Source organism: Hoplias malabaricus, chromosome 11 (assembly GCF_029633855.1).
Source record: "Hoplias malabaricus isolate fHopMal1 chromosome 11, fHopMal1.hap1, whole genome shotgun sequence".
NCBI lineage: Eukaryota > Metazoa > Chordata > Actinopteri > Characiformes > Erythrinidae > Hoplias > Hoplias malabaricus.
This window is the reverse complement of record NC_089810.1, coordinates 3,373,061-3,387,275: the sequence shown is the minus strand read 5'-3', so window position 1 is coordinate 3,387,275 and position 14,215 is coordinate 3,373,061. Positions and strand designations below refer to the sequence as shown.

Genomic DNA, 14,215 nt, shown 5'->3' with positions numbered 1-14,215 from the left:
CAACGAAATGTGTCTTCCACATTTAACTCATCTGTGGTAGTGCACACACACACACACACACACACACACACACACACAATCAAGTGCACTAGGGGCTGTGAACAAACACCAAGAGTGGCGGCCAGACATCCCTGGTGCCCAGGGAGCATTTGGGTGTTCAGTGCCTTGCTCAATGTTTCCATCGGTCCTGGGGAATGAACTGGCAATCTTCCAGTACCAAGCCCGGTCTCTAAACATTAGGCAACAACTGCCCCATAAATAGTCCTTAGGGAAGACAGTGTTGTGTGAGTTAAAACCAGAAATGTAAAAAATAAGTGAATGATAACGGGTTTATATTCTCATAACGCTGAACATGAATTCAACAATAAGAGCCTATCAATTTGCTGCAGGTGGACAAAGTCCCACCCTCCAGCAATAAGAGCCAATCAGATTACTGGTTATGGAAAAGCCAAAGATCAAAGTCAAGTACAAAAGTCATTAGGGACTTTATTTATGATATTTTTTATTCCAAATCATTGTTTTATTTGTTCATTTTACTTGAAATAAGAAAAAGGGTTATTTATTTAGAATATTTGTTAGTGTTTGAAATTGATTTGACATTCATTTGTTAATGACATAAAATGATGCTATATTTAAAAGGCTATTGTAATGTACAGGATGTGGCACTGATCATATGCAGGTTATACATTATGTTCCAGACCTTGGCTTGACAAAATTTTCTCTAACTGGACCATAATGAGCTTTAATTAATTACCTCTGGCCTAGGCCATGTAGAGGCTTGTCAGGAACGTGGGGTGGACTGACAAAAGCAGACGCACTTGTTAAAAAAGGACTTCAACAGAAAGGCAACACACAGGGAGCTAACAGAGACAGACAAAGGGAGCTAAGCAGACTAAACAGGACAGAGACTAGAGACCTAAACAACATGACATGGGAAATGAAACAATACAAATGACCGACAACTAGGACACAAGAGGACTTAAATCCACTACATAGACGAGGGACACCTGAGACTGATAATGAGGGGGCAGGATTACAAATGAGATGGACGAGGAGAAACAAAGGTGGGACATGGGTGGAGACATGGACAATAACAAACAGAGCCATGTGCTAAGAGAGTACATGGCGGGGAAAACAGACACGACAGGACAAGGGCGTGACAGATGCCCCCTCCTGAACGCACAACTGCCAGGGTGCATACACTTAGACACCCCAGGAGCTGGTGCAGGAGAGAGCACAGAAAACAAGACAAGACAACGGACCAACAGGAGACCAGGCAGGGGACTGAACAAGAGAATGAAATGGGGATTGAACAGTGGACAAGAGACTAGACTGAAACGGACACTGGACATGACTAGAAACAGGAGACAGGACTCGGGACAAGACAGGAACAGGTACACATGACTGGACAGAGCACAAGATAGAGTGCTAGATATTAGACGGTGACTGAGACGGGACATGTGTAGAAAATGGAGACAAGACTGGGGGCAGGTGACAGGACAGGGTGCTGGACATTAGACTGGACACTGGACATTTTTACATTAGAGACTGGGGACTGAACAGGGAACTGGATGGGAGAAGAGGCTGGAGACAGGACAGGTGTAGAAAAGGGAGACAAGACTGGTGACAGGACTGAGGCTAGGTACTGGGACTGTACAGGGGACTGGACATGGGACAGGACAGAAGAAGAGACAGGAGACAAGATACTGGACAGGAACGAGGACTGGACTGGACTTGGAATGGGAACAGGGACCAGGACATTCACAGGTACTGACACGAACACAGTGACAGGGACAGGGACAGAGACAAAGGCAGACACAGGTACAGGGACAAGGACAAAGACAGGGACCAAGTCAGGGACCGACAGAGGAACAAAAACAACTGGAGGGTGCCCAGGACTTGCAAAAGTCTGTGAGGCTGTCCGAGAAGCCAGCCTGGGCACAGCTTTAGGGATCGGCCCGGAAGTCCTTGGAGTCGGAAACAGGAGGTTCCTTCACGGGAACAGGAGCTTCAGGCTGGCCACCTGTCACAGGTGCGGCTGAGGAAGCCGCCCTCGCAGGAACAGGAGCGGCCTAGGTGGCCACCTTCTCACGAACAGGAACAGAAGTGGCAGGGTTTGCCACCATCATGGGAACAGAAACGACGGGGTTCGCCACCTTCACAGGTACAGGAGAGGCCGGGATCGCCGCCTTCACAGGGACAGGAGCGGCCGGGTTGGCCGCCATCACAGGGATAGAAGCGGCCGGGTTCACCGGGTCCTATACCTGAGGTTTTACATCGTGCGAAAGTCCATCAACTTTACTGATGTTTGGGAGACCTAAACAACATGGCATGGGAAATGAAACAATACAAATTACCGACAACTAGGAAGTGACACAAGAGGACTTAAATACACTACATAGACGAGGGACATCCCAGACTGATAACGAGGGGGAGATTAAAAATGAGACAGGGACGAGGAGGAGGAAAAAAGGCGGGACATGTGCGGAGACATAGACATACACGACACTCTTCTTTCACAGATCCACTGACGTTTGGAAGAACAAGACAAGTCATTCCAGGTTTTGTTTTTCCGATCGCTCATGTGAACACAGTCTTCTTCATTCAAGTTGTTTGGTTCTCCCTCAGCCCAGTATCTGAAACACACAGAATATGAATTAGTGTCTCATCAGTGTTTAACCCTTACCTCTTTACATCAGCTTCTCTCTAAACCTGGAGTCCACACCTTAATCGTTTCATGTGATCGATATGGGACCTGCTCCAAACATTTATCAAGTGTCTGCTCTGTCCTTATTTGAGCTGTGTGACATGTTTTAAATGTTCATTATAGAAGTCAGAGATTACTGGAGCCAGCAGACAGAGGAATGAAGAGGAGAGATTTAAGGGAGGAGGAGGGAGGAGGGAGGGAGGCGTTGGACGACCTGGAACATGTGAGGATGAAGGAGGGAAGGCCTGAGTAGAGCCAGCTTTGCTGAAGGAGAATTTCTCTGACCACTCCATCAGGGCTATGACTTTGTGATGAACCCAGCTTTGAAAACAACTGTAAAAGTAAAACTGACCTGAAATTAACATCTTGTTCCATGAAACTGCAGGTAGAATGTAATGGAAGGTGGAGGATTAATAAAACGCTACACAGGAGGGAGGAGGAACACCAGCCTTCACACTCCAACTACACCATGGCACCTTGTAGAAGTTGGAATCTGCTGATTTGAGGTGAACATTTATATATCTCACTTTAGTCCTCCGCTCGAGGCAAAATCACAGTAGCAGACGTGTGGTGAGTGTGTGTTGTTGTAATGCCAGGTTTATTATTTCAGCCTCTTCACAGAGTAAACAGAGTCACGTGGAGTAACACTCCCCAATCACAGATAGAGAAAGACTAATATTTTATGGCAGAGTATCATTTATACACCACCTCAGCAGATCATTTCAGTGAAAATATGCGAGAGGGAGTGCTATAATATGCCTCTGAATTTTGTCTCACTCTTTTTTTAATCCTGTTGTTTCTGGTTTTGACCTCTGTCCGTTTGTGGACTGTTCCTCTCGTCTTGTGTAGGACATTGTATTTCTTTCTGTTGTTTGATCTTTCACCTGTCTTTGCTCTGTTCTTTTGGATTTTGACCTTGAACAGTTTGATGGTGTTTGTTGCTATAATCTCATTAAACCCATTTTATTGTACTTGAGTCTACAAGCGTCTCCATTCTGTTCCCGTCTGACAACAGCAAAGCCTTCAACAATCTGTAACTGGGTAAATTTACATAACAATTCAAAACATTTAGGTGTTATTTAGTGAATGAGGTCTGTTCTTTGTTGGTTTTATTTAATTTTAATTTTTTGCTTAAATCTGTGTATGACTGGATAAATGGAGCTAATACAGTTGGTTAAATTTACTTACACAGTGGTCAGTGCTGAGCCGTCCACCCACTTCCATTGGTTCTCCCTCTCACTGTCGGTCAGACCAATCCAAGGTTGTTTACTGCCGATCTTTCTTGTGAGGTATTCCTGTCAGTGTGAAAATGCTTAAAGAACAGTCTCTCTCTCTCTCTCTCTCTCTCTCTCTCTCTCTCTCTCTCTCCATCTCTCACTCTCTCTCTCTCTCACACACACACACACACACCTGTTCTTCTTTGCTGTTTATGATGACCGGATCTCCTCCTCGGTTTTTACAGTCAACTCTGCTCTCACTCCAGGTCTTTGAGTCAGTAGAGATGTAATATGCAGAGGTGTCAAAAAACACCCAGCCCTGCCACACTGTGAAGACATTGAAGTCACACCCACCCACACACACACACACACACAAACACGCCAAGTTCAAGAGGCTTTATTGTCAGGACAGACCGTGTGGTTCTGACCATTAACCAGTGCACAGTACTGAGAAATATAGAGTGAGGTTGTGTGTAGAAAGATGTGTCATGACAAAATATCAGCAGCAGGTCATTTTAGGAGGAAAGTATGTGCAGGAATTCTAGAGAGTTCCAAAAAGTTTGGGACATTCTGAAAAATGTGATTAAACACATAATGCAATGATGTTCAAATAATAGAAACCTACATTAAAACAGTACAAAGACAACATTGTAAATATTCAAACTGAGAAAGTTTGTGTTTAGAAAAACATTTTCTCATTCTGAATCACTGCCAGTAACAGTTTCCACTCTGTGAGCGTTTGGGAACTGAGGAGACCAGTGGCTGTAGTTTTGAAAGTGATTTTTTCTGATTCTTGTCCGTTACAGGATTTCAGCTGCTCCACAGCTCAGGGCTCTGTTACAGTGTTAAATGAGCTCAGGCCCAGAGAAGGTGTTTCTGGGTCCTGTTTATATCTGTTTATTAATTGCTTTTTCTTTTAATTTTATTTTTTAATTTGTGTTTGTGGATGCCACAATTGTGTTTACAGTGTGGATTTCTGAAGTGTTTCTGAGCCCATGCAGTGATTCCATTACAGAAACCTGCCTGTGTTTAATTCAGTGCTGTCTGAGGGCCCAAAGACCACAGCCAGATACTGGTTTTGAGCCTTGGCCCTTCCATATGTTGCTATAATAACATTAATTCATTGTCTGTAACCCTTATCCAGTTCAGGGCGGCGGTGGGTCCGGAGCCTACCCAGAATCACTGGGCACAACGTTGAACACACCCTGGAGTGAGCACCAGTCCTTCACACGGAGACATTCACTCACACACTCACACCTATTGACACTTTTGTGTCTCCAATCCACCTGCCAATGTGTGTTTTTTGTGTGTGAGGTAGTAAGTGGAAGACATTACTCTAATGTGTATGGTTCCTTTTTTGGGTCTTTTGTGTGTGTGTGTGTGTGTGTGTGTGTGTGTGTGTGTACATACAATAATAATGCCTTGTGTTCAGAAATAAAATACACAACCCCTGAAACACTCAATCTTCCAGTGTGTGGTGTGGCTGTGTGTTGTGTCCTGAACTGTGTGCCCTTCTGTAAAATACCTGCTACACAGAGAGTTTCTCTGAAGGTTGTAATGATATTATCTTCTGTAGATGAGGAGTTCCCCAAGACTGTTACTATTTAAAGTTGAGAAACGTTATTGTAGAATAATTTCACTTGTTTGTCCACAGTCTTTCACAGCACAGTGAAGCCCTCCACAGCTTTATTTCTGAAAGACTCAGCCTCTCTCAGACGCTCTTTTAAATCCAGGAATGTCACTTATATTTGACCAATTAACCTCTTTATTGTAGCATTATCAAACTGTACCAGTTTTAGTTTAATTAAATATATGGTTTAAATGATTCACACCTCCACACATTCTGTTTATATTTACATTTTGCTCAGAGTCCCAACTTTGCTGTAAATGGTGTGGTAATATTTTCATTTCCAACATCTGTGGATTTGTTTTTTTAAACCAGAAAAATCTTTGTGCATCTTCTGTGTTTCCATACTCTCAGTCTTTACTCCTTTATAAAAAATGTTTACATTCAGGAAAACTACTACATTCAGAAAGAAGCTACAGTGGAAGAACACAACAGAATATTCTTCTTAAATAATCAGGGTGTGATCACAACATTCACACCGTTTTAAAGCGTTAGAAAATACTGATGAATTCCAAAGCATTCAGAACACTGTTCTCTGAGAAATCTAACATTATATGTTACCATTTACATTGTAGGGCATGTATTAGCCAACACTGGCTGCTGACAAGCCCTTAGCAAAGTGTAAAAGTTCACTGTCCGTCACTGGCAACAACCACATGAAAAAAACAGCTCTGTACACAGCACTTTACCTTACGTTACAGGAACTGAAACACTGAAACCACCAAAACTTGTTCTCACCGCTCAAGTTCTTAACACTGCATGTGTAATTCAGTCTTATCTGAACTATAATGTGTACACATCTACAAACAGTACAGTGATACAGGTACAGTGACCCCTCGTTTTTCACAGGGGATGCATTCCAAGACCACCCACGAAAAACGAATTTCCGCGAAGAAGAGGAAAGATATATTTTTATGTATTTAATGAGTATTTGGACTTTTAAACCCCTCCCTGTTCCGTTACCAACACACCCTTTGCATTAAACAGTTATTCTATAATGTTTTTCAGCTGGAACTACATGTGATATCCTACCAGTTTCTTTAATAGAGTCATTCCTAAGCTGTGATTTAGTGTTAGTAAATTTATCTTGGATGTGGACATGAACAACACATGTACTGTATGTAAGAAACACTTGTAAATGATATATTGTGTCCCCTACAGGCTGTTGTAAAAAAAACAATTTTATTACTTTGTATTAGTGGACAAATATCCTTAAATGATTAGTTAAAATTAAGCATTTATAATTGTGTGAAATCTTGTATCTTATATGTACTCATATGAATGATTAACCAGTATCTAGACATGCATTTAAACAAGTTTAGAATCTGCACACTAACTGGCATTTTGACTCAGTATTAGCACCTTTCTAAATTCTTAGACTTCTAACATTGAACAGATCTGCACTTAGGCTTTTAGCGTGCTGATATAAATTACAAGTGTTAGCCAAAAGGGGGAGTTGAACTTTAGGGCATCTCAGTGACCTTAAGTCCATTAGTGACTCCTCTGAATCTTGGTGACAGAAAAGGAGTGTGGGAAACAAAACCTACAGTGTCAGAAGGGCATGATGAGTGTTTTGGGGTCACAGGTGCATGGGAAACCTGCACGCGAGAAACATGAGTACTAACATGTCTTATTATGCATATTAATATATGTTAATCAGCCAGAAACGCCTTGCCAGTAGGGTATACGTCATTTGGGGTATAAAACTGTGGAGTCAGATGGGAAGGTCAGAACTTTGCGTGGAAAGGGCACTTTGCGTTTCTTATGTATTAGTTCTCCTGGATCCAGTATTGTAATAAATACTTTGATTTGCTTTGAACTTCACTCGACTGGTCTTTGTAAAACTTCCGGAACGAGCACGCCTCCCTCAGGAGGAAGGTTCTATTTTGGAACTTTTTGATATTTTCTAAATTTTAATTACTTTGGGAACGGTCCAAAAAGAACAGAAATTATTCAAGGCCCAGTCTAATACATGTAAATAATAATACAAAAAATACTTTTGGCTATTCATCTTTCACGGTTTTCCTAGATTTTCCCTCAATATCCGCGATATAGTGGTTATAAGCCCCCATGAAAAAACCCGCGAAGTTGCGAATCCGCGAAAGATGAACCACGAAGTAGTGAGTGATTACTGTATAGTGTAAATTATGTGTTTATATTTATCTTGTATTTCTTGTGTATTTAATACTGGAAGGGACTGCACAGCTAAGCGTTTCACCTTTTACACCTGTGTTAATGTGATGTGACATTTAACCTGATTTGATTTAATTGCTGGTAACATTCAGAAAAAAAGATTTAGTTTTAGTTTGAAATGCGTTTGAATGTAGCTCCACATCCAGAAATCAGTTATTTAAGGACTCAAACATTTTCAATCTAAGAATGTATTTCCTCACCAAGGTTTGTGAACAGACTGCTCTTTAACTGGTCTCTCTCCCTCATCAGGTTGGTGTTACTGGTCTGTAACTGGTCTCTCTCCATCATCAGGTTGGTGTTACTGGTCTGTAGCCAGTCTCTCTCCGTCATCAGGTTGGTGTAACTGGCATTAAACTGGTCTCTCTCCCTCGTCAGGTTGGTGTAACTGGTCTGTAGCTGGTCTCTCTTCATCATCAGGTTGGTGTTACTGCTCTGTAGTTGGTCTCTCTGTAAATTCAGGCTGTTAAACTTGATCCACAGCACTGTGATGGCTATCAGCAGGAGAACGCACAGCAGCCCCAGACACACCACAGCCAGTCTGTACAGTCTGCTCCGTCTAGACTCTAGAACAGAAATTCACTGTAAATATGTGATACATTTCAGTGAATTAATTAATCTTTATATTCTAAATTGAAAAGATGAAGGTCACGTGTGTAATCTTCTAAAACAGTGGTTCTCAAACTTTTCAGACCAAGTACCACCTGTGAATCCTATGAATGTCTTTCTTGAATATTTGTAATTTGCATTTCACAAAGTAATTGTTCTAAAATAATTACTAAAAATAATGAGAATACTAATAACTACAGGCCTGAACTGTAATTATACATTCATAAGATCACATACAATTTTGGGGAAAAAAGGATTGAGAGAGAAATAAAAACAAGAAGAGAGGGCAGTTTAATATGTGCTTTAACAGACCATAGGTGAAAACTGTGCGGCGCTTGGAGCAGGTCACAGTGGCCCTCGGTGCTGGTATCAGTAGGTGAAGGAGGCACAGTGCTGTTAAACAGTGGGTGAAGATCGGCCACGCTGATTTACTTCAGTTAAGGGTTCTCTCTAATTTTACACTCTTAAAAATAAAGGTGCTACAAAATGTTCTGTGAGCGATGCCATAGAAGAACCTCTTCTGCTTCTATAAAGAACAGTTTTTGCTGATGTGTTTAAATGGGAAAAGAACCTTAAGATCTAGTGATGTATTAAACGTTTAAAAGGTTATTCAAATCAAAAAGATGTAGTCTTTCTGGGCTCTGGAATATTTCACTGTTTGTGTCTTGATTTGTATTTCTCGTTTCCACGTTGCCCTTTTTGTAACAAACATCAAGTCACTCACATCTGTCTCTAGCCTTTTCTTATGTTCAGTTAGAAGTGGTTGAACTGCCCCAGCCCATCCCTCACAGACTGAACTACCATTTATTCATAGACCATGTTATATTTTTTTAACACAAACAAAATTTATTAAAGAGGCGTATCACCTCTTGCTGCTTCACATTCCACCAGTGGAACAGTTACCACAGTTTGAGAACCAATGTTCTAGAATATATGCAGGAAAATGTTTCATTTTATTTTATTTTTTATTTCCGAAAATGATTTAGCAAAATTATAAAAATGCAGTAGGGCCTTAACCTCACCTCTGTCCTGAGGATTTACTGAACTGAGGTTCTGTTGGTTTCCTCTGGTCATCTGATCCTCATTCACATACATGTCTTCATACGCAGGGTCCCTGCATTTGGATCCTGATCTTTGTTCTACAAAAATATTTGAATTTGCATAAACATCCTCTGTTATCTCCATTCTGTTCTAATAACTCTGATGACTCCAGAAGTGACTCTGCTGGTGCTGTGTATATGCTTGTACTGCTGCTGGTGATAGGAAGTCACTGCAGATTGCTCAACGAACACTAAAAAAGTCTAAAAAGATGGTGTTAGATAGTGCTGCCTCCCACAGAGTGGGACTATGTTTTTAGGAGCACAAATCCATATTCACAGCGGAATTCACAGAGGAAGCTGCAGTGGAACAATGTGAGGGAGGTCTGGAACGGAATCCTCTGCTGCCAGTCCTCAGCAGCCCACTCCACTCCCCCTTCCTCCGCCTTCCTGATAACCCACTTCACACCTCCACCCCTCCCCCACCGGTTATCTCTACAGTGAGTCTCACTGCTGACCAGGTGAGAAGACTGAAGAGGCTCCACACAAACAAGGCTACAAGCCCTGATGGTGTCTGTGGTGTCTGATACAGAGGGCCAGTGGCACTGACGTCCCATGTGATGAAGACCAAGGAGAGGCTCGCCCATGGTCCAGCTATTTCTGGACCCTCCAGTTTGCCTACCGGCCCGCCAGGGACTTAAGCATGCCATCATCTACGCTCACCTGGACAAGCCAGCTAGTACTGTGATGGTTATGATTTTTGACTTCTCCAGTCCATCCATCCATCATCTGTAACCGCTTATCCAATTTAGGGTCGCGGGGAGTCCAGAGCCTACCTGGAATCATCGGGCGCAAGGCGGGAATACACCCTGGAGGGGACGCCAGTCCTTCACAGGGCAACACAGACACACTCACACACTCACACCTACGGACACTTTTGAGTCGCCAATCCACCTACCAACGTGTGTTTTTGGACTGTGGGAGGAAACCATAGCACCCGGAGGAAACCCACGTGAACACACCAACTCCTCACAGACAGTCACCCGGAGCGGGAATCGAACCCACAACCTCCAGGTTCCTGGAGCTGTGTGACTGCGACACTACCTGCTGCGCCACCGTGCCGCCCTACTTCTCCAGTCCATTCAACACCATTAAGTCTGCTCTTCTGGGTGATAAGCGGACAGCGATGCAAGAAGATGCCCCCCTCAGGTCCTGGATTTTTGACTACCTGATTGGCATAATATTCTATTATGGCTGTAATATAGGGGCACAATGAGCCCAAACCTGTGTTTATATCAGCTCCCCATTATTAGCTTATAAATAATTACAAACTGGATTCCAAAAAAGTTGGGACACTAAACAAATTGTGAATAAAAAGTGAATGCAATGATGTGGAGGTGCCAACATCTAATATTTTATTCAGAATAGAACACAAATCACAGATCAAAAGTTTAAATTGAGAGAATGTATCATTTTAAGGGAAAAATATGTTATTTCAAAATTTCATGGCATCAACAAATCCCAAAAAAGTTAGGACAAGGCCATTTTTTACCACTGTGTGGCATGCCCCCTTCTTCTTACAACACTCAACAGACGTCTGGGGACAGAGGAGACCAGTTTCTCAAGTTTAGAAATAGGAACGCTCTCCCATTCATGTCTAATTCAGGCCTCTAACTGTTCAATCGTCTTGGGCCTTCTTTGTGTTTCTGGAATGCTTTCTGGAAGTATTCCTGAGCCCATTCTGTTATTTCCTTGAAAGTGACATTCCTGTTTGAGGTGCAGTGACGTTTAAGGGCCCGGAGATCACGAGCATCCAGTAGAGTTTTACAGCCTTGACCCTTACGCACAGCAATTGTTCCAGATTCTCTGAATCTGTTGATGATGTTATACAGTGTTGATGATGATAACTTAAAAGTCTTTGCTCTTTTACGCTGGGTAACACCATTTTGTTATTGCTGCACTATCTTTCTACGCAACAATGTTGGAATTGGTGATCCTCTTACCATCTTGGCTTCAGAGAGACACTGACACTCTGAGAAGCTCTTTTTATCCCCAGTCATGTTGTCAATTGACCTAATTAGTGTTAATTGGTCTTCCAGCTGTTCGTTATATGCTCAATTTCCTTTTTCCTGCCACTTATTGCTACTTGTCCCAACTTTTTGGGATTTGTTGACACTGTGAAATTTTGAATCAACATATTTTTCCTTTAAAATGTTACGTTTTCTCAGATTAAACTTTTGATCTGTCACCTATGTTCTATTACGAATAAAATATTGACATATTGGCATGATTCATCATTGCATTCAAGTCAAGCCAAGTCAAGTTTATTTATATAGCACATTTTAAAGACAGTGAATGTCAGCCAAAGTGCTGCACAATCAACAAACAAACAAACCAGATAAAATTATAAAACATACATGTAAAAGAAATAAAACAAGTAAAAGAATCTAACAATAAAACGTTGTGGAGAAAATACTGATGGCAAGACAAAATAAACCAAGGCATAAACAAATGGCTAAAATAATTTAAAAGGACCCAAAGGCCAGAGAAAATAAATAGGTTTTCAAATTGGACTTAAAAGTTACTATTGTAGGGGATTGCTTTATGAAGAGTGGGAGACTGTTCCAAAGTCAACCAAACTCCAACCGAGAGTGAGGGGTGTCTAAAAGCAATTTGTCAGAGGAACGTAGGGCACATGGGGTCGAAAGCAAAGAAGATCCTAAATATATTTCAGAGCCAGGCCATGGAGAGCTTTAAAGACAAACACTAAGATTTTAAATTCAACTCTGTATTTCACTGGTAGCCAGTGCAACGATTTCAACACAGGGGTAATTCTCTCCCTTTTCTTAGTACCGGTCAAAAGCCTTGCAGCTGCATTTTGGACCAGTTGCAGTCGTAACAGGCTCAAATGAGATATACCCAGGTACAGAGAATTACAATAGTCAATATGGGAGGAGATAAAAGCTTGAATAACTGTTTCCAGGTCAAGACAGTATTCTCTTAGGTTTTGCTATATGATGGAGTTGAAAGAAACTACCTCTCACAATAGTGCCTATTTGCTTTTCAAATGTAAGATCAGTGTCAGAGATGAGACCAAGGTTTTTTATTTTGCTGTGTACATTAGATGACAAACGCCCCAGTTCATTGGCCATGGCTGGATTCAAGTGGGAATTTCCGAAAATTATCACATCTGTCTTGTCTTGGTTCAGTTTGAGAAAGTTCTGAGACATCCAGCACTCCATGTCCCTCAAACAATCAAACATGAGTTTTAGTGAACAATTCTCTCCTGATATCAGCGGAAGATAAAGCTGTGTGTCATCCACATAACAATGATATGAAACATTATATTTTTGAAAGATTGACCCCAGAGGGAGCATGTACAGGGAAAAGAGGATGGGTCCCAAGATAGAGCCTGAGGTACACCACAAGTAAGAGATGCAGGAAAGGAAGAGGAAGACAGTCCTATATTTACAGAAAAAGTTAAATTTTCTAAGTAGGAGGCAAACGATTTCAATGCAAGATTCTGGTTTCAGTTTCAGATTCAGTTTTTATTCACATGTTTAGTGTCCCAACTTTTTTGGAATCCGGTTTGTACAATGCACTGAGCAGGATTAATGCACACAAGGCTGCTGGCCCAGATGGTGTTCCCGGGCGTGTGTTGTAAGCATGTGCGAAGCAACTCACTGGAGTTTTTACGGACATCTTCAATCTGTCTCTCACCCAGGCAGCTGTTCCAACTGCCACATCCATCATACCTGTACCAAAACACCCCAAGCTGACATGTCTGAATGACTTTCGCCCTGTAGCACTTACACCCATCAGTATGAAGTGCTTTGAGGGACTGGTCCTGGCTCAACCAAAGGTCTGTCTCCCACCTACACTGGACTCACATCAGTTTGCATACCGCAATAATAGAAGCACAGAGGATGCCGTTTGCATTGCACTACATACTGTGGTCTCACATCTGGATAATAACAACACATATGCTAGAATATTGTTTGTTGATTTTAGCTCAGCATTTAACACGATAATCCCACCCAAGTTAGTCACTAAACTTGGAGATCTGGGCATTGACTCCTCTCTCTATTATTGGATTAAAAGTTTCTTGACCAACAGGCCTCAGCATGTTAGGTCAGGCCATACCTACTCCTCCACCATCACACTCAACACTGGCGTGCCCCAGGGCTCTGTGCTAAGCCCATTTCTCTACTCCCTCTTCACTCACGACTGCAAGACTGTTCATATATAAAACTCTATGAACAAGTTTGCTGACGACATCACTGTGATTGGCCTCATCAGCAACAATGATGAGACAGCCTACAGAGAGGATGTAGAACATCCGGTCACATGGTGTGCTGACAATAACCTGCTTCTTAACACCAATAAAACAAAGGAATTTATCATAGACTTCAGGAGGGAGAAACGTGGCATGCACAACTCCATCTATATCAGCGGGATGGCTGTTGAACAGGTCGCTAGCTTCAAGTTCTTGGGAACACACATATCGGAGGATCTTTCCTGGACCTCCAACACTTCCAGCCTGGTCAAGAAGGCTCACCAGCGCCTCTTTTTTCTGAATATGCTAAAGAAACATCATCTGTCTCCAGCCATTCTGGTGAACTTCTATCGCTGTGTGACTGAGAATATCCTGTCCAGCTGTAGCACAGTCTGGTTTGGGAACTGCACTGTTGCTAACCGTAAGTCACTACAGCGAGTGGTGAATATGGCCCAGAAAATTACAGGGACCTCACTTCCATCAGTTGAGGACGTATGACCCAAATGACCTTGAGCTCATTACAAACAACCTACAACATTTATTGTGTACAAA

General features: G+C 42.1%; 1 protein-coding gene and 1 long non-coding RNA gene across 2 annotated transcripts in view; both read right to left on the bottom strand.

Moving 5' to 3' along the window:
- Positions 1–1,843: 1,843 nt before the first annotated feature.
- Positions 1,844–4,010, bottom strand: LOC136710063 (uncharacterized). Its single transcript, XR_010804564.1, has 3 exons — positions 3,896–4,010; positions 2,503–2,636; positions 1,844–2,317 (listed from the first exon to the last, which is right to left on the bottom strand). It is a non-coding gene; the product is annotated as an uncharacterized lncRNA (long non-coding RNA).
- A 3,544-nt stretch (positions 4,011–7,554) lies between these two features.
- The window catches only part of LOC136709954 (girdin-like), a 61,639-nt gene continuing 54,978 nt past the window's right edge, over positions 7,555–14,215 (bottom strand). The window contains exons 5-7 of the mRNA XM_066685559.1: positions 13,084–13,102; positions 7,945–8,212; positions 7,555–7,682 (exon numbers count right to left, since the gene is read on the bottom strand). Of these exons, the coding sequence (XP_066541656.1) occupies positions 7,555–7,682; positions 7,945–8,212; positions 13,084–13,102 (415 nt within the window). The remainder of the gene's footprint in view (positions 7,683–7,944; positions 8,213–13,083; positions 13,103–14,215) is intronic.